Consider the following 22,267-nt stretch of genomic DNA (forward strand, 5'->3'; position numbering starts at 1 on the left):
TAAGTCAATACATTTCTAAGACTGAAAACACAGTGGTGTATCATCTATGACCTATCTCACTAACAACTGAGACAATGAATATTATGGGGTCTTTCTATCAATAGATATGCTTCCATTGACATAATAAACTATCATAGAAGTTACAATATAGAAAACTCATCAAACCTCAATTATCTCACTGTAGATGAATCCTTTCCCACCACCACCCATTACCACATGGGTGCAAGCAGCGATCTCATATACCTTCGCCTGACAGTTATGTTAGCACGGGAACTTCTCTCCAGAGGCTCTTGAATACGATAAACCGGCTGAACAAAGGCTACTGTACCATATGGATTATCATTGGCAGGAATAACAATGCTTGCCACTCGATACAACCCAATAGTACCTCCACCAGAGGCATCAGTGAGCTGCACTTGAATAACCTAAAAATACAGTGAAAACTTCTTAACAGCATCCTAGTTCTGAAATTAGAGTAAGATTGATGCAGGGGAAACAAATCAAAACATATCTATACAAATACAAGAGCAAAATGGAGTAAACAATGCATGAATACCATGTTTATTAATAGATATATAATGATATGCTATCATCAACTTCTAATAATAAAGCATAATACACAACAAATATAGGCTATTCAAATCATGTAATATTTAATTATATAATCATGTGTAACCATTTTAAGATCTGTTTATGTTTATCATTACAGTAACTTAACTTTTATGGCCTAAACAATTTTTTATTTGAAAAAAACATTGCATATGCATTTTCGTGGAAAGTTAATCTATTATGTTTGATTTCAGACTTTATGCTAATAGAAATTCTCTGACAAAAGTGAAAAGAAGAATCATGTTGACATCTGAATTTTTAAAGAAAGATAAAGAAATATATGTGATGCACTGCATTCATAAACTGATTTGTTGAATGGCAATTCCTTTGTACAGCTACCTAAAGAAAATAAGACTACTCAAAAATTTATGTATTCATGAATCACTATTTTAGCAGAGAATAATGATACAATTAGGACTCAAAAGAAATTGTATGGACTTCTCATCTATAAAAAGATGACACTATTAAAGAGTAAGTGTCATTACAAGGAAATTAAGTTGACAACTAGGCTTTCATAATACTTGGGCTTCATAAAATAAAGCTGGCTTCAGCCAATATGTCAGTATTGGATCCCAATGGAGCTCTACTTTTCCATGCCACATTATTTCTTTTTCCTAAAAAAAAATATCTGGAAAATGCATCTAGTATGCTTTTCATATGGTAAATTCTCAATAATGGTTGAAAAAGGAATAATTAAGAAGTAAAAATTATACTTAATTAAAATTGGTTCATACTTAAGACAAGTGGAGTATGGATCCAAATGAAGAGCTTATATGAATTACTGTTGGGGAAAATGTGATCAAAGTATATTATCTGCATGTATAGAAATATCAGAATGAAAATTCCTATCTTGTACAATCAATAAGAAAATGTGAGTATGAGCTTATATGAAACAAATATAGCAAAGTTAACTGTAACTGCAATACAATTTATCATGTAATCATGTTGAAAAATACAATTGTATTAAAAAGCTTATGCAAGTAAGTTGGTATATATTCACAATCTATTTCTAGACTATCCCTGCTTTTTTATTTGTAAGGATGACATCATGCTAGCATACTTTGGGCATTCTTACAGCAATAATTGTCACAGAAAGTCATCTATTCTAGTCATTATAAGACAAGGCACATATTTATAGTGTCATTCTATGCTAGCCAGTCCTCTCACCTCTTCAATCTCCGGAACGTCGTCAGCCAGGACCTCTAACAACAAGGTTTGAATGGTTTCCCCAGGGGCAAAGGTCACATTACCTGAGACAACTCGCAGGTCGCCAGTAGCAAGCTGTCCATTAATGGTGGCAACCCACTGAACAGTAACATTGCCGAGTGTCCCAGAATTTCGAATTATTGGCAGGTTTACCTTCACTGAGTTAAACTCAGATTCCTCTACAATAAGTTTAGTAATCTGAAATTCTGAAGGGCAGACAGAAAGGAATTGACTTCAGATACAAAGTAAAAGTGAAGCAACACAGAACTAATTAAGCATCTAAGTGACCATGCCACATGAAATCAGACTACTGGGCAGTACACACGTCAGCAGAGCCTGTTAAAATTCTCAAATTGGTTTTCACTGTGATAAAAGCACAGGCATAAACTCAGATGAACACAGGAGGCTTAAGTATATGTCAGGCATGAGTGAAATTATCCAATGATCCTTGTGGTAAATCTCACAAGACCAGCTTTTGTCTACAGGATTCTTAATGTTGTTCAATATTTAACTGATAATACACAAGAAAAGAGAGTTCAATTTTAACATATTTTCCTATTTATTCAGAAAGCCAGGCCTGAAAAAAATATATTTTTAAGAATTACCCCAAATTCACAAAACCTATTTAGAAGCCAGATCTGGCTCAAAAGTCAGGGGTTTGTGATTTTCATATCTATGATTTGTTCTATTTTTTAAATACCCATAACCACTGCCAGTTACTCTATGTAGCATGTCTTATATATCAGTAACATCACAATAAACAAGAACACTCGATCAAATCAACTCTGAATTTCTAATTTTTTTTAAAAAGGTCATTGTGTATGACTTTCAACAAACAAATAAAAGACACAAACTAGTCTGATTACCAAACAGTCCGTAGGGGTCATCAGAAGCCTCAATAATAATCACTGCTTCTGTTACAGCCCCTAGCTTGGCTCCTCCTGTTGTTTCCTTTAGCAGTTGCACGAGAAAAGTTTCTTCCAGCTCAGGGTAGATGTCATTAATGATATAAATTGGCACAGCTTTACTGGTCTCCCCTTCTAACAAGACCACATCTGAAGAAGCTATACTATAATCTTCACCTTCAAGGAGAAAAGGTTAAGGATTATTATTCTGAAATATGATATGCATTTCATAAACATTGTTAAGTATCAAACCATACGGATACACTTGGGCAGATTTTTGGAGAGTATTAACTCTATTCATCATAAACAAGATATTTACTTCTCAAGCTAGGAAAACACGAGTTTAATAAAATAATATGATAATGTAAGAGTGCTCAAGTTCATAAAAATGAACTTTCTTTTTTTTTTTTTAAAATGAACTTTCAAAAAAAAATGAACACACAGAGAAAGAAAGAGGGAAAGTTTCATTGCCATAAGATTGCTCCTTACCTAAAAAAAAAACCAAAAAACAAATATGGGCACAATACTGTTAGAAAAAGGAACAGAATTCTAACTTCCTTTCTACAGATATGGCACACAAGCATCAGTGATGCAGGCAGCATGATAAAATTTCCTACAAAGTTGTGGAGTGCTGTTCAGGATAGCAGGGCTGTTTCTGGTCAGGCAGTGGATAGGGAAAGAAGGAATGCTTCTATGGACCTCCACCGCACCTGTCAGTATATGAGGTATCCCGGAGCATTCTGGGAATCAATCATCCTAAATGTGAACACATACCACTTAGGAACAAGATGAGTCTGGTTTATTGTCTTTTTAAAAAGAATCATATCCAGATAATTTATTTAAGTAAAAACCAGCCATGATATCCAATCTGTTCTTGTTCAGGTTCCTCTGAATGGGGCCTAAAACATTCTACTTGAATTTATTTTTGAAAAAAAAAGCATGCTCTAAATGAGATAACTTGACTACTACTGAAGGGAGTCTCCTAAAGTTTACTTTTGGCAATATGATCATTTTGCTTATACATAAAATAGTTACTGCTAGCCACTGACTCATCCACAATCTTCATAGATAAAGCAACACACAAAATAAAGGAATCTAGCAACAATGCTCTTCAAAAGCATCATGAACTCAATGGGCTGATCATTTTATGACATTCCTCAGTTGTCACTCACACAGGAGTGAGTTTAAAAAACAGAGTAAGTGCAGAAAAAGCTGATGCTAGCTTTAATTTTCTTTCCATTGTTTCATGCATAGTTTTGTCATCACAGCTTTTAATGTATATGCTGTTTACCATCAGCTGTCACAAATTCTACAAATTTACTACCACAATATATATATGAATTCTATATTTGGATCTGAAAAGATATGAGTATTGTTGTTTTCTACTAGGATTTTCGAATTACATCTTTGAGTGAGTTTACTGATCAAAGACACATGTCCCTCTACAACATTTCACTCCTCCCTTGTCAACTATTCCTACCAGCAATTGAAGTTATTGGCACAGCTTTGAACTTCACAGAAACATCTGCAAAGGCTCCTCCTGTTCTAGTCACATTGACAATGGGTCCAATGTGATTTTCTGCCACATGAACAAGAGGTGCTGAGAGCTGAAGAGTTCCAAACGCATCATCATTGGCAATGATAATTACATGGGCTATGGTTTCTGCTTTGGGACCAAGACGAGGAGAATCTTGAACTGAAAGATAAAAGAAAAACTAAGGTATCAGAATTTTATGAGCTGCCTAAACATCAAGAAATTTCAGCACGATTCCATTAGCTAAGCAGGATCCTCATGCTCTCCATATTTAATTTTTAAGAGCTGACTTACGAAAATGGAGACACACAGACAACATAAATAGGAAGTTTATATCATAGGAGTAATTTTCATTAAAAATCTTTAGAACCGCTCCTGTACAGTAACATTTTAGTGTGACAAATATTTCAAAAATGGTAGTTCAAATATAATTGATGATCAGTTTATATGGTATCACAAAACATAATGATGAACCTATGCTATTCAACTAGTTTACCAGTTTCAGAAAAGCAGCACTGAAGTTACAGAGCAGGGTAGGAATGTAACTTGGTTCCCAGAGCTCAAAGACTAGCTACAAACTACAGTCGCCCTACTAGGGTATAGAACACTAAACCTGATTCCTTCTGACTGCACTTAGATTGGCTGCACTTGGATACCTGTTATCCAGTCTCCTCTCCCTACCCTCTCTGCTTTACTTAGCCTCTAGTGGTCACTTTTCTCTAGTTAGAAATAACATGTTTTTAGTTTCCACATATGAGAAAGAAGATGCAGAATTTGTCTTTCTGTGCCTGACTTATTTCACTTAACATAATGTTTTACATTTGCACATATTTTATCACAAATGACACAGTATTTTGTTCAATTTATAGCTAAATAATATTCATATACATATCACCACATTCCCAATTCACCTGCTGATATGTATTTTATAATTATACACTTATATTAACATGCATAATTGTGCAAATGAGGAATGGCCTGGGGTCTTATATTAGTACCTGTCCGAAACCATCAAGGGTGTACAATGAAAATGTGCCTCATTCTCTCTATATATACCTCCTCACCAACTGGGTGGATACCATCTGTCATCCATAGCCAGGCATCCTGAACCCTATACCTTCAACAGGTTCTGATCCTGGTCTTCTTACATTGTTCTTCTCATTCCTGAATGTTGATGGCTACATTCTCAGCAAGGTAGGAAAGACACTACTAGTCTCTATACCAATTAGAATTTGAGTCACTGTCTCACAAATTAACACTAAGTTTTTCTTTATCCTACATCATAACTATTCTAATGCTCCTCAAGTATGTTTCATGGTTCCACCAATATATCAAATACATAATGCATGTTAATTATTTCTGATGTTCTTCAAGTATGCTTCATGGTTCCAACAAAATATTAAACACATAATGCATGTTAATTACTTCTCCTATGAAGTGCACAAAGATTCTGTATATACTACTTTATTAATGCTAATTGCTCAGATTTGTTGGAGACATGCTTCATTTAATCCCCATAATATAGCTATCTTATGGGAAAGAAAAATGGGTCTCTAAAAGCTTATGTCCAATAACTTGGTACTCTACAAAAGAGTGTGTTATCAGGTTCTAGTCAGTTGTATGTCATATTCAATCTTGATTGTATTTCTGTTTCAATAAATGGTGAGGTGCTTGAAAGCTATCTGTGTTTTGTAACTCCTACTAGGACAAATAATTGAGTTTTATTTTAATTTGTTTGTTTTTATTACTGATTTTAAATCTTGCTTTAAAAATATGGGATATTTTGTGGGTTTTTTTAAGTTTAACTATAATCACAAAATTTAACGATAGCAACTACAAATTTCCTTCTATAACCTTGGACAACAATTGCTTAAGTTGTAGATAAAACTCTTCACCCAGTATTTCAGTAAGGTGAAACTTAGTTATTAATCCGTGGTAGAACAGAATCAACATGTAGAGCTTGGAATCTGGCTTTTTAGGCTACCAAGTCCATACAATTTCTCAATTTTCACACATCTTTGCCCCTCTCTCATACATGCTTCATGCCAATACAACAGGTTTTGACAGTAAGGGAATCTTCTAGAAATAGATCAAGGTAAGAAGTTCTCCTGGGACTATCCCTAGACTTTCCCCAATTGATCCTAGAGTGTTTTGAACTTACAGCATGAACAAGGATAGTTAAGTGCTATAGTTAAATTATATAGGAGCATCTCAAAATTCACTCTGGGAATGTAACTGGTTTTTAAAACATAATTTCCAGACTCAAGGATGATAATATACACCTGTATTTCACACTGTTCAGTAAGCAGAAATCAAGAGCATTGCTGTTCCAGTCAGCTTAAGCAAAAAGACTCCATCTCAATAAACAAGTTGGAAGCCAGGTGTCAGTGGCTCACACCTATAATCCTAGCTACTCAGGAGGCTGAGATCTGAGGATCACTGTTCTAAGCTAGCCTGGGCAGGAAAGTCCATGAGACTCTTATCTCCAATTAACCACTAGAAAAGCAGAAGTGGCACTGTGGCTCAAGCCGTAGAGGGCTCCCCTTTTCAATCCCCATGACCGACAAAAAACTAAAAATAAAAAAATAAACAAGTTGGGTGTTGGGTGTTGACAGTAAACACTACTATCAACTACTCATAAGCTTAGATAACAAGATATCAGTCCAAGGTTTGTCACAGGAAAAAAACAGGATGCTTTCTCTGAAAAATAACCAAAGCAAAAAAAAAAAAAAAAATGGGTAGGGGTATGTCTCAAGTGGCACAACAGCATCTGCTTAGTATATTTGGCTCAAACCTCAGCACAATTTTAAAAAAGTAATTTCAAAGGAAAAAATTTGTTCCACTTTCAGTTGTCTTACAGATAAAATTTTATGACATAGTGCTTTTAAATTAGTGCTATTCTATTGAATTTTCCATTATACCCCATTCTAGATTTATTCTAACACTAAAGAATACTTACTTGGACGGTTCTGTACTTTCTCCAATAAAGTACAATTGAGTAGTTCAATAAACACAGATTCTGATCTTTCTGGTTCTTCATCATCCAAAATTGAAATAGTTATTGTTGCCTCTGACTGATTAGCTTTGAAAACAGCAAATCCAGAAGCTGATGTATAGTCTTTCCCTTGAGTTGCTCTAGCTAAATTTGGTGGAAAGTAAGGTGGTCTTTCCATGTCATCTAGAGTTGCATATGACACAATGACTTCTCCCATGAGGCCTTTCAACCTAGTTATTGACAGTGTGATATTCTGAGTTGCCTCCTCAATTTTAGTAGGTTTATTTTCCTCCGAAAAAATGAATACTCCATAAGGATCATCACTAGCCAAGACTATTAATGTGGCATTAGTAAGAACTCCCAAAGACCCACTAGAGACACGAAGGATTGACACAGAGAATGCTTTGTCCAGTTCTGGAATGTCATCCGGTAATATTTCCACAGTGATGTGGGCCTTCATCTCTCCAATTTCAAAAGTAGTGTTGCCATAGGTGAGGGCAAGGTCCCCATCAGGATCGGAGTCTATGTTCCAGTGCAAAGTCACCTGCGATAGAGCTCCATGACTCCTCTGAACCTACAAACATGGTTCAAAAGAGGAACTAATACAATTGACTGAAAACCTTATGATGATATAATAATAACAACAATACAATAACTTTTATTTTATGTTATGTAAGTTCTGAACAGTATAAAATGGCCACCTACTGCCCATTTCTGAAGAACCGTTGGGCATTCTTACAAAAGAAGAGTATTTAAAAAGTGATAGTTCCATAAAACCACAAACTATTTAGCTTCTAACTAAACTATAGCTCTACTTTATGTCTAGTTTTAATATGTATCAGGAATCAAAGGTTATTCGCATTTTTTTAATCTAGGAATAAATCATGAAAGCTTTTATATTTATAACAAGAAAAATGTAAAGAATCATTGTAAAGAATAGACCAGTAATATTTATCTGAAAACTTAGTGATGACATTCATTTTTAAAACATTTTTATATTCAAAACAACAAACACATCAAAAAATATTTAAACTAAAGTATAATTAAAATTCCTGTTTTTCCCAATTTATTAAGAAATAAAAGCTTTAAAAGTATCCCAAATTAATCTCAATTTTTATTTCTAAGAACAATTTTTATTTCAACTTAAAATGTGATTTTAACTCAAAGTAAAATTAGGGACAATGATGATTTTCGTGAGTGTGTAGGTGCTGGCACTAGCTCCACAAGCTCTCACGACTTTTTCACTCAAGGCAGGCGCTCTATCACCTCTACGTTAAGCTTTTTCCTGGTAAAATGTCATAGATTATCATAGGTTGTCTTCTGTGGACTGGCTTCAAATAAGGTTGCTCATATATCAGCCTCCAGAGTAGCTAGAATTACAGGTATGAGCCCTAGCACCCAGCAGGGACAATAACCTTTAAAAAAAAAAGTTGATATAATGTGTCCTTTTTCTTAATTCTGCTCTCTCCTAACTATTCTTTTTAAAGAAACAAAGTTAATTCCACGACAATATTTTGAAAATCTGCCATCAGAATACAGAGGATGTCTTTGCTTGACTTTTCTGCAATGTTTGTCTAAAACTGAGAAGGTTGGGCAAGTTCTCAGTTCCTCTGAGTCCCTGAACAATAGAATATTTCTTAATTTCTGCTGGACTAAAACAGATACATACTCACATACCCTCATACCAACTATGGAGTAGTTGTTGTTGCTATTGCTATTCACTGATAATTTTCTTTCCTTCTGAGAAAATGACAGAATAAGACTCCATTTCACTCATTAACTTCAGGCATAATCATGAAACTTGTTTTGACCATGTTAGTCTAAGCACTAACTATGAAAATTGTTCCCAGAAAGAAGCTATATGGATACCAGTGTGTAATCAACACACATATCCTCCCTGCAATCTTTTAAGAAAATATGAACAACTGTTGAATGATAGCCACTTACTCCAGCCTCTTACTCCATAAATGCAAACCAAATTTTTATTATACTAAGTGATAGAGATTTGGGGACAGTTATTACTACAGCGTACCAAAACTAAGGCATAGATATCAATACTTACAGTATGTAGGGAAAATTAAACCTATATGCAAAGTTAAACACGAACATAAAATAAATTGCTAATTTATACTATAGGTCTGTGCTCATTTTATTCCCTTACACAGAAAAATAAAACCCCCCTCCATCAAGGAATGAAACAAGGGAATGAAGGGAGAAACAAGAAATGAAGGGGGAAATATACTCACAGTTAATAAAACAGTGCTGTGCCCATCTTCTGGTTCAGTTCCATTGACAGAGAGCGACTCCGGACTAAACTGAAACACTCCATGAGCATGGTCAGAGGCTGCAATTGTCACTAGAATCTGGGATGCCACTCCTAGACTGGCTGCATGAGCGAGTTCCCACAAACAGAAAAGAAAAGAAAAAAAAAAAAAGAAGAAAGAAAAAAAATGAATCAGTACTGTACAAACCACAAGAAAATCCAGGGAACAACTTCTTGAAAAGAGTCATTCCATTCATTGAGTACATTCTAATTTGTTTGAAAAAGAAAGGCAGACAATTACGGTGGCTGCATAGGTTCATGCTTTCACATGCTTTTCACTGATTTGGCACCAATGGGATACACAAGTGCTGAATGAGTACTCAGGGATGAATAAGGAAAACCTGCTTTTCATTTTCGTTCTCTGTGAAAGAGAATTCTCTTCCACATGGAGCCTACGAGGAGCATCTCCCACGACCTTTGCTGACCTCAAACAAGCACAAGCCAAAATGACTCATCTTTAGGAAACAGTGATTTCTCTACCTCTGATTGTAGTCAGTCTCACTGAACAGATTCTTAGTTTCCAAAGAACATTAACTTTAATTCTATTTATTCCATTGCATTTATCTTTCCTGATCCCAGCCAATCTGATAGTCCAATTCTATAGCTAACACATGTTAAGATTCAAAGAAGCAATTGATTTTTTTCCCAGGGAAGAATGTTTCTTTTTTATATTGTATTGATGTCTTCAGATATCAGTAAACTGTGAGCAATATTAAAAGCATTAGAGTAACTAACAGAGGTTCCATGAGGCTCTGTTGAAGTTAAGATCGAGGAAAGGGGGAAGTGGAAGTTCTAACAATGAATGTAAAACCTGACATTGGGTAAAGGGATGTTAGAAGATTAGAAAGTGCTCTCCTTCAAGAAATGAGCACTCCAAACGTTCTCTTCATATGTAAAAATAATATCTGAAACCTGAGGTCAGTGGCTTGTGCCACTGAGATTGAGAGGATGCTACTTTGATGCCATCCCAGGAATAAAAAAAGCCCACCACCCTCCCTCTCAATGGAATGATGCATGTGTTGATGTGGATCTTTTAGTTTAACTAGAATGGGAACTGTAACAGGTGAATTGTGGCAGAGACTTTATCTAAAAATAATCAGCACAGAAAAAAGCCATAAGTGTATCTTAGGGGTAAAAGAGCACCTGAGTTCAAACCCCAGCACCACAAGACATAGATATATAGATAGATAGATAGATAAATAGATAGATAGATAGATAGATAGATAGATAGATAGATTAGATGATAGATAGATGAAAGCATTTCAATATAGAAATTCATATAGAGTTGAAGTTAAAAGCTGAATCATGTCGGTATATAAACTGCTTCAAAAGGCACCTTTTTTCAATATTCCGCCACTAATGGAAAATTACTCTGTCCGTATGTTTCCTTCCAAATTTCACATTTGTTTTGATTAAATCTTATAATAAAGGCTCCCAATCTTTGCTGTACAGTAAATAAGTGTGATGGATTTCACAGGAAGATACAAAAGCTTCAATTCATCTCCTTTTAGGATTTAAAGCTATGCACCGTGTTTTCAACAATTTTTTGGTAAATTGAATAAAAAAATTCTATCCAGTCATAATTGGGAAATGACACTAGGGTAGACAGGGAAGAGAGCCTGGGTATCACTGTCAGGGAGAGATAGAATTGCATCACTTTCTAGCTGGGTTAATGACAGCCTAGAGTAAATAAAGATTCTGTCATAATTAATGAAATAAAATATATAAAGGATCTATACCTAGCACAGATTAGTATTCTTTCTTGCAAAGAGAAGGTAGAATAAAAACATTCACTGTTAACGAATCTTGCAACAGCTGCTTACCACGTCTGTGAATAGGCGGAATGAAGAATTCCACGTCCCCATCTCCACTACCACTGCCATCAACCCTAAAGAGCTCGGGCACTTCACAAGGAGACACACAGAGACACAACCCACACGACACACATTGACACAATGAGAGAATGAAGAGTTCTTAAAATGCATGATGCAAATAGAAAATTCAGGGACATTCACCCCATGGCAGGCAGCCTTGCATAGAGGAGATCTTTTTAAAGGATGTGCCTATAACACCAATCACGTCAAAGTACCAAAATTTCAAGTTTCAAGAAATACTGCATGTACATTATCATTGGCATTTTAATTGCCAGTAATTCAAATATTTTTCTTTAAATCCTCACCTGTTTATAACAACATAAATTGTTTTCTAACCATGTGACCATTTAAAAATGTGTGTGCATAGATAATCATATGCTTATATGTCTGTGACAGTAAGCTTACCAATCACAATCAATTCAGTATTAAGATAATCTAACATTGTCCCACACCACACACCAGCCCCCACCCCACTACATTTTCAAACTCAATCTCCTTCTTCTTTTCACTGACATTGTGGGAAGATTCCTAGGGAAAGGAGTAATAAAATTCTACTTCAGCTATGGTTCCAAAACCTTGCAGAAAACACTTAACTTCTTAGCATTTTACTTTCCTCACCTACAAAACATACTACCTTACATAGAAATGTTGTAAATATAAAATAAAATGATGGCAAGTAAATAATATTATAAAATGTAGTATGCCATGACAAGGTATAAGAACTATGATAAATACAACATAGTTATATGTCTGATAAATCATATACTCTAACTCTAATTTTGCCAAATGGTTACAAAGAAGGCAGGAAGAGCAGTGATGATAGAATGGAAAGGCAGAGCCAAATAGAAACAGATGTGCTGCGTTATTGACAGACCAGTGTAAGGTCTACTCTGCCAAAACTTCTGTCTTTCTCCTCATCATGACTGGAATGTACCAAACACGAAAAGTTTTTCATGCCACAAATGTGGCATCCAGGACTTGAAGCCTGAAGAGGCAAGATGAATTTCCTGTAGGAATCCCATACTATCTAGAAGCCATGAGATAGGTGTGTGAAGTCAATGTCATTGATACTTTGGCTGGCATAAACATCTATTATCAATGTTATGACTATGTTATATAGAATCAGCATTAGACACCGTGTGGAAGAAAGAATTCTCCCTTGATGATCAAAAGAATTTACATCTGCAAGCTATTTCACATACTAGGCATGAGTAGAGAACTGAGAGTCATGGTCAAGATGCTATTTCTTTCTATCTCAACTCACTGACAAAAAAATAATAATAATGCTCTGACATTACTGCTTACAAACAGCAAGAGTTCACATGAGAATTCATTTCCAACTAGTATAAAACAACTCGCAATCTAGAAATGTGAGGAAATGTTTCTACATAAAATCATAAGTATCATGATTACAAGAAACACCTTAAGAGCCAGACATTGGTGGCTCATACCTGTAATCATGGCTACTCAGTAGGCTGAGATTTGAGACCACAGTTTAAAGTCAGATAGCCTGGGCAGGAAAATCCAGAGACTTATCTCAAATTTCCCACCAGAAAACTGGAAGTGGAGCTATGGCTCAAAGTGGTAGAGAGTGCTAGCCTTTATAAAGAAGAGCTTAGGAACAGCCCTCAGGCCTTGAGTTCAAGCCCATGACCAAATTAAAAAACAACTTAGAAATATTTGGTTCAGGGCCAAGATGCAGCTAGTGAATACATGTTTGCCTAAGCATATAAGATACCCTAAATTCACTGGGCGCCGGTGGCTCACGCCTGTAATCCTACCTACTCAGGAGGCTGAGATCTGAGGATCACAATTCAAAGCCAGCCCAGGCAGGAAAGTCCATGAGACTCTTATCTCCAATAAACCACCAAAAACCCAGAAATGTCACTATGGCTCAAGTGGTAGAGCGCTCACCTTGGGCTGAAGAGCTGAGGGACAGCACCCAGACCCAGGGTTCAAGCCCCACAACTGACCAAAAAAAAAAAAGAAGCCCTAAGTTTCAGCCCTAGCCCTACAAAAAAAAGCCTATTATTGAATGAGAGCAAATAATGGTCGCTATCAATTTTTAGTACATAAATATTTTTAACTGTAACACAAAGGAAAACTTTCAAATATAATAACCTTGTCAGCAGTTTGACTCTGAATTGGAGATATAAAGACTTAATCCTGGAGGATAAACATTGTTTCTACATGCTATCTGCTACACAAATCATCTAGTACATTTCCCTATCTTTTGCATTTGACAAGCTGTTGCACAGTATGTTTAATCCCTCTAATGACTCCAAGCACAACCTCCCTCTCATTTGTCTTCACCTGGACTTTGATATCAGAGAGAAATTGTACATATGTATCCTAAAGTCTCACTTTCTACAAAAAGACAGTTTTAATATAGTCTGCCTTACTCAATATCTCTCTTTAGATGAATTTTTTACCATGAATCTCTTTATGACAATAGTGTAGACATTAGTAATAATGAGATAATACTGCCAGTTTTTGTAATAAAGGGACTTACATAATGAAAAAAAACATACTAATTCTTATTTTCTTATTTTACAAAGATAATTCAGTGCATACCATAACCATTCTATAACATCCCAGTACCAATTGACAATGAAACATCCATATTTCTTCAAAGAAATGTAAATAGGTCACCTGAACAAGATAGTCTAACTGCATTATTAACTTTTAATTTTAATTTTATTTAATTAATTAATTTGTTTAGGTCAGTCAAGGGCTTGAACTCCTGGAAACTGTTCCCGAACTCTTTCACTCAGGGTTAGTTTTCTACCACTTTCAACCACAGTGCCACTTCTGGTTTTCTTGGTGGTTGATTGGAGATAAGAGTTTTATGGTCTTTCCTGCCTTGGTTTGCTTTGAAGCACATTCCTCAGATCTCAGCCTCCTGAGTAACTAGCATTACAGACATGAGCCACCAGCACCTGAGTATCTAATCTCATTTTAATGGAAAAGTTTTGCCATATGAGTTGTAACTCCAAAGACCTTTGATAATCAATGTTTTGATATCAGATTTGAGAATAAGATTTTATTGGTAATCATGTTATATAGATTACCAAAAAGGACAAGTTTTCACCTGGAGAGAGTTTAATAGAGCAATTATAAGAATTCACAAAGGGAGGAAAGATGGCTTTAGGGGTAAGTAGTTTGTACCCCTAAAGTGACAACTCGGGTGAATGACAACTATAATTTAGTGATTTAGTAAAATTGTTCCACTTCACTCTAAAACTGTATCTATTTTTTTTTTCTGTTGGTCGTGGGGCTTAAACTCTGGGCCTGAACGCTGTCCCTCAGCTCTTCAGCTCAAGGCTAGTGCTCTACCACTTGAGCTACAGCACCACTTCTGGTTTTCTGGCGGTTTATGGGAGACAAGAGTTTCACGGACTTTCCTGGGCTGGCTTTGAACCGTGATCCTCAGATATCAGCCTCCTGAGTAGCTGAGTCACTGGTGCAGGGCTCTAAAACTGTATCTACTTTAGGGTAGATGAATGAGTAATAAAAAGGGAAATAAATGATCAATAGGTGGAATCAATATAAACCACATATACAATTGAGAATTAAACAAAACACATGAAATTATGAATTGGCCATAATGAAACTAATATTCAACATTTATGTAGAGAGATATGAATTTTCTTTTTATAAAGAAAATAATCAGAACTGTCTGTCATAAATCATAAATGATTATGACTTTCTGGCTATTCTCTCTAAAAACATTACACATAAAAACTGTAAGAACACTTAAAAAGAATCTTTGAAACAGAATTTACCATTAATTTATAGTTAACCCATAGTGGATGGACAAGCAAATATTTGAATTATCAGTCTTACCTCCTCCCTCCAAATTTAACAACTCAACTTTAAAAGATTTTTCCAATTCAGGGACAGAATTATCAGTGATGTTGACAAAAATGTACTTATATCTTTCTCCTGGTTGAAATTCCAGTGTGCCATCTACACTCTGAAATGGAAATGTAAGATTTCTCTGTTAGGTTATAACTATTCTCTTTAGAAAACTTCAAAATGAAGGAGTTGCTATTTGCTAGTATGGAATTGATATAAATACTGAAATAGAAGAACATACATAAAATACAAAGCTAAATACATTTCAATGGAATGAACTCCAGGAAATGGAACAGTTTTATTGGTGGTGGTAGTGATGGTGGTGGTGGTGGTGGTGGTGGTGGTGGTGACAGTGTTTGTTTTTGCTTTGTGGTTTTTTAATGTTTTTTTATTGTAAAAATACTATACAGAGGGGTTACAGTTTTATGAGTAAGGTAATGAGTACATTTTCTATCAATCACTGTTACCTCCTCGTTTGTTTTTCCCCTACCATTCCTACCCTCCTCACTTTCCCAATTCCTCCTCCCCCCCCCCCCACCAAGTTGTAAAGTTCATTTTCAACATAGTGTCTTGCACATCTCATTTGTACAATGGGCCAACCTGTATCTTTATTTCAGCGTTTTGTTATTTCCCTTCCCTTCCCCAAATTAGAAAAATGTATATACATATTTCTTCTGGAATTGTAAAAGGGGGGGGGGGTGACAGAAAGAAGAAAGGGTGAACAAGTGCAATCATGCTAAGTATACACTATGTGGAAAATGACCTATGTGGGATAGGAGGGGGAAATTGGAGGAAAGCAAAGGAAGGGATGGCATTATCCAAAACGAGAAATGTACTCATTACCTGACTTATGTAACTGAAAGCACTCTGTACATCACCTTATAATAAAAGTTAAAATTGTTAATACTAAGAAAAGAGCAAAGAGGCTAGAGACTTATCTCAATTGGTAGAGCACATCCCTCTAGTGTAAGACCTGAGTTTAAAAAGGAAACTCTGCTTTATCCGGTTCTTTAACAGTACTAAATGTAGATACTGTTATTTGTTCATGTTTCCTCCCAGAAGCTGGAGATCACAATTGATGCCCTTTAGTGCTTTTTCTTTCACACAAAAAGCCCTTCAAATCCTACCACTTTTATTCTGAACTATATTTGAATCCATCTACTTTTTTCCACAAATGTCACCAGCCTAGATGAACATATCATCACCACAGGTGTTGCTCAACACAGAACTCTTTCCTTGTCTTTCCAATGAATCGTCTAATCAATTTTCCACAGTTCAGCTTAGCAATCTCTCCTGGAGCCTTCTCTCCTAACTTATGCATCCACATTTCCATCCATAACCTAAGGAATCATGTCTGCCTTTGCACTGAAGCAGATATCGCCATAGGAGACATCATAAGAAGCAAAGGAAATTGTTCAAACTGGAAGCAGCTAACAGCCAGCACATCGAAGCACCCTGAAAAATCCTCAGAGACTCCTCCAAGTAAATCAACTTTCTAATGGGCATGAAGGATAGGGGCATAAGGTTGTTTTATTTTGTTTAGCCTTGTTTTATTTATTAAGTAAAGAAAATTATAAAACAACTGAAGGTTGGAGCTATTCAGGCTATTTAAAACTTGAAGACCACTAACAGGAGGACTAAAGGATTGTTCTAAGAAACACATCAAACCAAGAAGCAATATATTATGGAATACGTTAAATATCAACCAAGAGAGAAAATAAATGTCAAAACAAAAGTTCACTCTCCTAAGAAAGCAGCCAAGAAAGAACAAATCTAAAAAAACTATACTACAGTTAAAATTAATAGAATTTTATTAAACAAGACTCCTGGGTTTAGGAGGAAAATGTATATGCATTAATGTACTTTTGTGTATTTTTATGAAGGTGAGAAACAAAAAAAAACTAACAAATTTTTTTTTAAAGGCTAGGCATGGTGGTACATGGCTCTAATCTTAAATCTCTGCTACTCAGAAATGGTCAAATTTCAATCTAATCAAGTATACTGATTCATATGTATGTAAAAGGCAAGTAAGCATCAGTGCTCATTTTCCTGGTAAGCCCAAGTCCCTTCCAGCCTTCCAAGGGAAGGATTGTGTCCATTTCCAAAATGCAAATGCAGCTACAAAGGCTTAGGGGCATACCTGGTAATCCTGAGGACTGAATGCTGTCAAAGACAGGGTCCTGTACTCAGCAGTCACCCTCCCCAGGAGTCCTAGGGTCCGGACCACCAGCAGCCTGACTGCTCCATCCTCTTCTTGAACAGTAAGTTGGGGCATGCTGCTTGCAGGCCGGCTCATCGCATCCTCAGGCTGAGGAGGCAGCCCTGTGGAGAACTGCAGCAGACCTGCAGGAAACAAGGCAGACAGAACTCCCTTCTCTTATCTCTGGAATAATTTCTTCCTCTCCTAAAGCAATCTGTTCAGTCATTTTCATTGACAGGCTAACATCCTGAAGGCTTTTATGTAGAAAAGTCTCTATGGGAAATCTTTTACAGACTTTTGACATGGAATCTGCTTACAAGCCTTCATGATGGAAAAAGCTTAAAAAAAAAACTTGTCACATGAAGAGCATAACATGCTCAGAAGCATTTTGATTCTACATTAGCATTAGTAAAAGGAATACTTATGGCATTTTAAAATATGTGCTTCCACAGTCAACACAGTGGTACACATCTATAATCACAGCACTCAGGAGGCCCAGGTGAGAGGAATATGAAAGTGAAACCATCCTGGGCTACAAAGTGAGACCCTGAGTCAAAAATTCATGTATATGTGTATGCATCATGTATTCATATTTGATTCATCTGAATTTCTTGAATTGATAGTCGAACAGGATTAATTGCACCTTAAAGAATTTGCAACAATTCTGAAAAAAAATAAGCTCACTCCTTCTCTACCAAGAATTTTACACCAATGTTCTTGCTCTATTCACACACAAGAAATATTACTTGTTAGTATAAAACAAATTCTCAATTTAGTGGACTAGGTATCTATAATTTCACAATGAAGAAAATGAACACATTTCAGCATACAAGTAATAAAGTATTTTTAGTAATATATTGTTCATTATACTTTATAACTATGATTAATTACAACTAATCCTAATAAATGCACAGAGATAATGTCACTTGAATCCTAAAAAAATATATAAACTATGAAAATATCAATGACTTATATGTTCAAATGCCACCATCAGGGATGTTTTTAGAGGAATTTTGATAGCCACAAATAAAAGAACTTTTATTTTCATTTTGAATAATCCTGCAAACACATTGCAAAATACTTAAATTCAGAAATTGCTCTTGATTTTTTCCTGATAAACAATGTTATTCAAATTAGCATCTTAGACGTTAAAAGCTTAAAAGGTAGACGATCTTGGGGAGTTCATTCAATTGCTTGCAAAATGTCCCCAAATACGGGGCAAAGGAAACTATTGCTGCAAAGGGTATATTACCATATGGATGATCGCTGGCTTTGATGGTGATATCTGTGGTTTCCTTTTCAGGATCTATGCTCGCCCCACTGGTGGGAGTTGAACCCAATTTCCTATCTCCAGGAACAGCCGACACCAGGGTTACCTGGAAATATTCATTCAGCTCAGGAATGTCATCATCGAGAACATGTAAGTTTAGGACCTATGAAGATAAAAGATCAGAGCCATTAAGCAATGAGGCCTGTGTAATTATCAGGGTAAATAAAACATCTACAATGTATTTATTTGATTTTTTGGGGGGGGGGGTCCAGTTGTGGGGCCTGAACTCTGGGCCTGGGCACTGTCCCTCAGCTCTTCAGTTCAAGGCTAGCGCTCTACCACTTGAGCCATAGTGCCACTTCCGGCTTTTTTCTTTTTGCTTATGTGGTGCTGGGGAATCAAACCCAGGGCCTCAGGCATGCAAGGCAAGCGCTCTACCACTGAGCCACCTTCCCAGCCCCTATTTGATTTATTTTTCCTATAATTAGTAGTTGTGCAAGGGAGGTATCATTTAACGAAGCAGTATATGTCATTTAACAAAGCATCTTGATCTGCGTCACCAGTACAAACTTACACATTAAACCACATATATTTGAATATGTCAATACATTCAAAGAAAAAAAAGCTGAGGAAATAAATTAATTCCTTAATTACAGGGTGATTTGATCTGAATATCAGGGGCTCTGCTCTCCTCCAGTCGCTCTGTCAGTGTACCTAACCCCCAAAGCCCTGGTATTAAGATGGAGAGCTTTGGGAAGAAATTCCATCTGAAAGGCAGAGCTCAGAAATAAAACCAGTGCCCTCAGAACAGCATCTGGAGGGAGTCTTTTTTTTTTTCCCCTAGCACCCAGTGAGGACGCTGACATTCTGCTGGTAAGTCTCAAGATCTTTTCTGCTTTGAACCTCAATCTTTAGATCTCAACTCCTAGAGTAGGTAGAATTATGGGTGTGAGCTACCAGCATATGCCTCCTAAAAGCCAGGCATGGCCTCATGAGACTCTATCTCAAAAAAGAAAGAAAGAAAGAAAATAAGTAAAGAACTTCCCTATATGTGCAAAAACAACAGAACAGCATACTCTGAAGTTATACCATTTTTATTATATTGGAATTAAAGAATTAATAAAATTGTAACATGTTGAAACTCTTAATTTTTCTCTCTATCATGGTATGCATGCATGTGTGTATGTGTGTGCACGTGTGTGTGTGTGTGTGTGTGTGTGTGTGTGTGTGTGTTTAGCGTGTATAAGCCACAAAGAAGTGACAGAACAAACACATCAGGAAAATATTCCCAAGAGGCATGAAGAGAGGCAGGGCCAGGCTTACCTCAGATCTCTGCCAAGGAAGAAATGTGATGTTTCCACTGGCATTGGTGAAATCATCCACGAGGTAATCACTGCCCCCAGACTGGATCTGGGAGATGGTGTAGAATACATGCACAGAGCCCAGCGCTCCCCTGGTCCGCTCTACCACACAGGAAACTGTGGCTCCCTCTTCTACAGTCTGCATTTGAGCACAAACCACTTAAGTCTCTATTTACAAAAACTAGCAATAAACTTAGTCTACTCTTTAAAAACTTAATTCTTTAACTTTCTACCTCCCTCAGAGGTCTATATGATAAAGTTTTATCTGTTAAAAAACACTTGCAATCATTTCTTTTCTTCTTATTCTTTGTAAGAATCCTAAAGCAAAAATTGACCATAATATCTTACCCATCAAGTTAGCTAATTCATTGATAACTTTCTGGGTGCCAGCAATGCTAGAGCCAAAGCTACAAAAGACTTTTTTTTTTTGGTCAGCTGTGGGGTTTGAACAGGGCCAGGGGGCACTGCTCCTGAGCCTCTTTGTGCTCAAGGTTAGCAGCTCTACCACTATGAGTCACAGTTCCACTTGCATGTTTTTTAAGTGGTTAATTGGAGATAAGAGTCTCACGGGGACTTTTCTTCCCTATCTAGCTTTGAACCGTGATCCTTAGATCTCAGCCTCCTGAATAACTAGGATTACAGGTGTGAGCCACCAGCACTGGCCAAAAGACTTTTTTAAACCAAAAACATGGACATTCCTTTCTTTGGATAATTGTAAATCTGAATAGAAAGACACACTTGTGACTTCATGTACAAACAGAGTAGATGAGACATGACATCAAGGAACCTTCTAGGGATAGACATAAGAAATAATACAGTGTGTTAGTGGAACCAAGAAGAAGCATGAAAAAATTCTTGGCTGGGCATGTCATCACACTCTTACAATGCCAATACTCAGGAGGGAAAAGCAGGAGGACTGCACCCAACTCTAGGTCAGCCATGACCTACATAGCATTATTTTGGGGGAGGGGGGTTGATCATGGGGCCTGAACTCTGGGCCTGGGTACTGTCCCTCAGCAATTCAGCTCAAGACTAGCTCTCTACCTCGTGAGCCAAAGTACCACTTCCGGCTTTTTCTGTTTATGTGGTACTGAGGAATTGAACCCAGGGCCTCATGCCTTGGATCATAGGGAAAAGCCAGCCCAGCAGAAAAGTCTAAGAGAACCCCATTTTCAAAATATGCAGCAAAACTCTGGGCTAGAGGTATGATTCAATGGTAAAGGGTCAGGCTGGCAAGCAAGCAAGCAAGTCAAGCCAAGTGAGAGACCCTGAGTTCAAACTGTGGTACTAGAAAAACAATGGAATCACTTAATACACATATGTATGCATGGATGTGATAGTGTACTCCTCAAGTCTCAGCCACTTAGAGAGGTGGAGGGGGAGAATTGAAGTCCAAATGAAAAAGAAACTAAAAGGATTGCAGGCATGGCTCAAGTGGGAAAATATTTGCCTAACAAGCATAAGACCTGAATTCAGACCTCAGTATCATCAGAAAAAAAAAAAAAAAACCTTAAAAAACAGAAGGGTCTACTCATACATACTAAATGACAGTAGATTTACTATATTTTCTTAACTCAGATTTTAATGAGAATCAAAATTTTGAATGAGATAAACTATCCGTCTCAATATTGTAAGTATTCAACCAATGCCTTTTCAGTAAGTTATGGAATAAATAGATTCAGGAATATGTAACAGTTCCTTACACTCTTAAATTTTCACCAACTCAAAGACCAAGACTACGATGTATCAGGACATAATTTCTTCAGGTTTTTGTTTTGGGTTTTTGGCTGTGTTTTGTTGTTTTTGTTTTAATAATTCACCCCAAAAAAGATGAAACAAGTCTATGGAAAAGGCTGAAATTACTGAAGCTGGGTGATGGATACACTGGATCCATTATTCTGTCTTTCTCATTTCTGTACCATGGTTTGAACTCATGGTCTCCATATCCTGCTCAGCTTTCTTGGTACTCCACCCCTTGAACTGTGCTTCCCATTTGACATTTTGCCAGTTAATTGGAGATGGAATCTTGAAGACTTTTCTGCCCAGGCTAGCTTTCAACTATGATCTTCCAGTTCTCAACTTCCTGAGTATCTAGAATTAGGAGTGTGAATCATTGGAGCCCAGCTTCATAT

At 36.5% G+C, this 22,267-nt stretch overlaps 1 protein-coding gene across 1 annotated transcript in view; it reads right to left on the reverse strand.

Annotated features, from left to right (window-relative positions):
- The window catches only part of Adgrv1 (adhesion G protein-coupled receptor V1), a 479,179-nt gene that overhangs the window by 408,986 nt on the left and 47,926 nt on the right, over positions 1-22,267 (reverse strand). The window contains exons 21-31 of the mRNA XM_042690972.1: positions 20,098-20,274; positions 18,757-18,937; positions 17,445-17,647; positions 15,293-15,422; positions 11,396-11,476; positions 9,496-9,635; positions 7,214-7,823; positions 4,201-4,416; positions 2,682-2,897; positions 1,777-2,021; positions 244-425 (exon numbers count right to left, since the gene is read on the reverse strand). Of these exons, the coding sequence (XP_042546906.1) occupies positions 244-425; positions 1,777-2,021; positions 2,682-2,897; positions 4,201-4,416; positions 7,214-7,823; positions 9,496-9,635; positions 11,396-11,476; positions 15,293-15,422; positions 17,445-17,647; positions 18,757-18,937; positions 20,098-20,274 (2,381 nt within the window). The remainder of the gene's footprint in view (positions 1-243; positions 426-1,776; positions 2,022-2,681; positions 2,898-4,200; positions 4,417-7,213; positions 7,824-9,495; positions 9,636-11,395; positions 11,477-15,292; positions 15,423-17,444; positions 17,648-18,756; positions 18,938-20,097; positions 20,275-22,267) is intronic.

This window comes from Dipodomys spectabilis, unplaced genomic scaffold (genome assembly GCF_019054845.1).
Source record: "Dipodomys spectabilis isolate Male_0828 unplaced genomic scaffold, ASM1905484v1 ptg000140l, whole genome shotgun sequence".
Lineage (NCBI taxonomy): Eukaryota > Metazoa > Chordata > Mammalia > Rodentia > Heteromyidae > Dipodomys > Dipodomys spectabilis.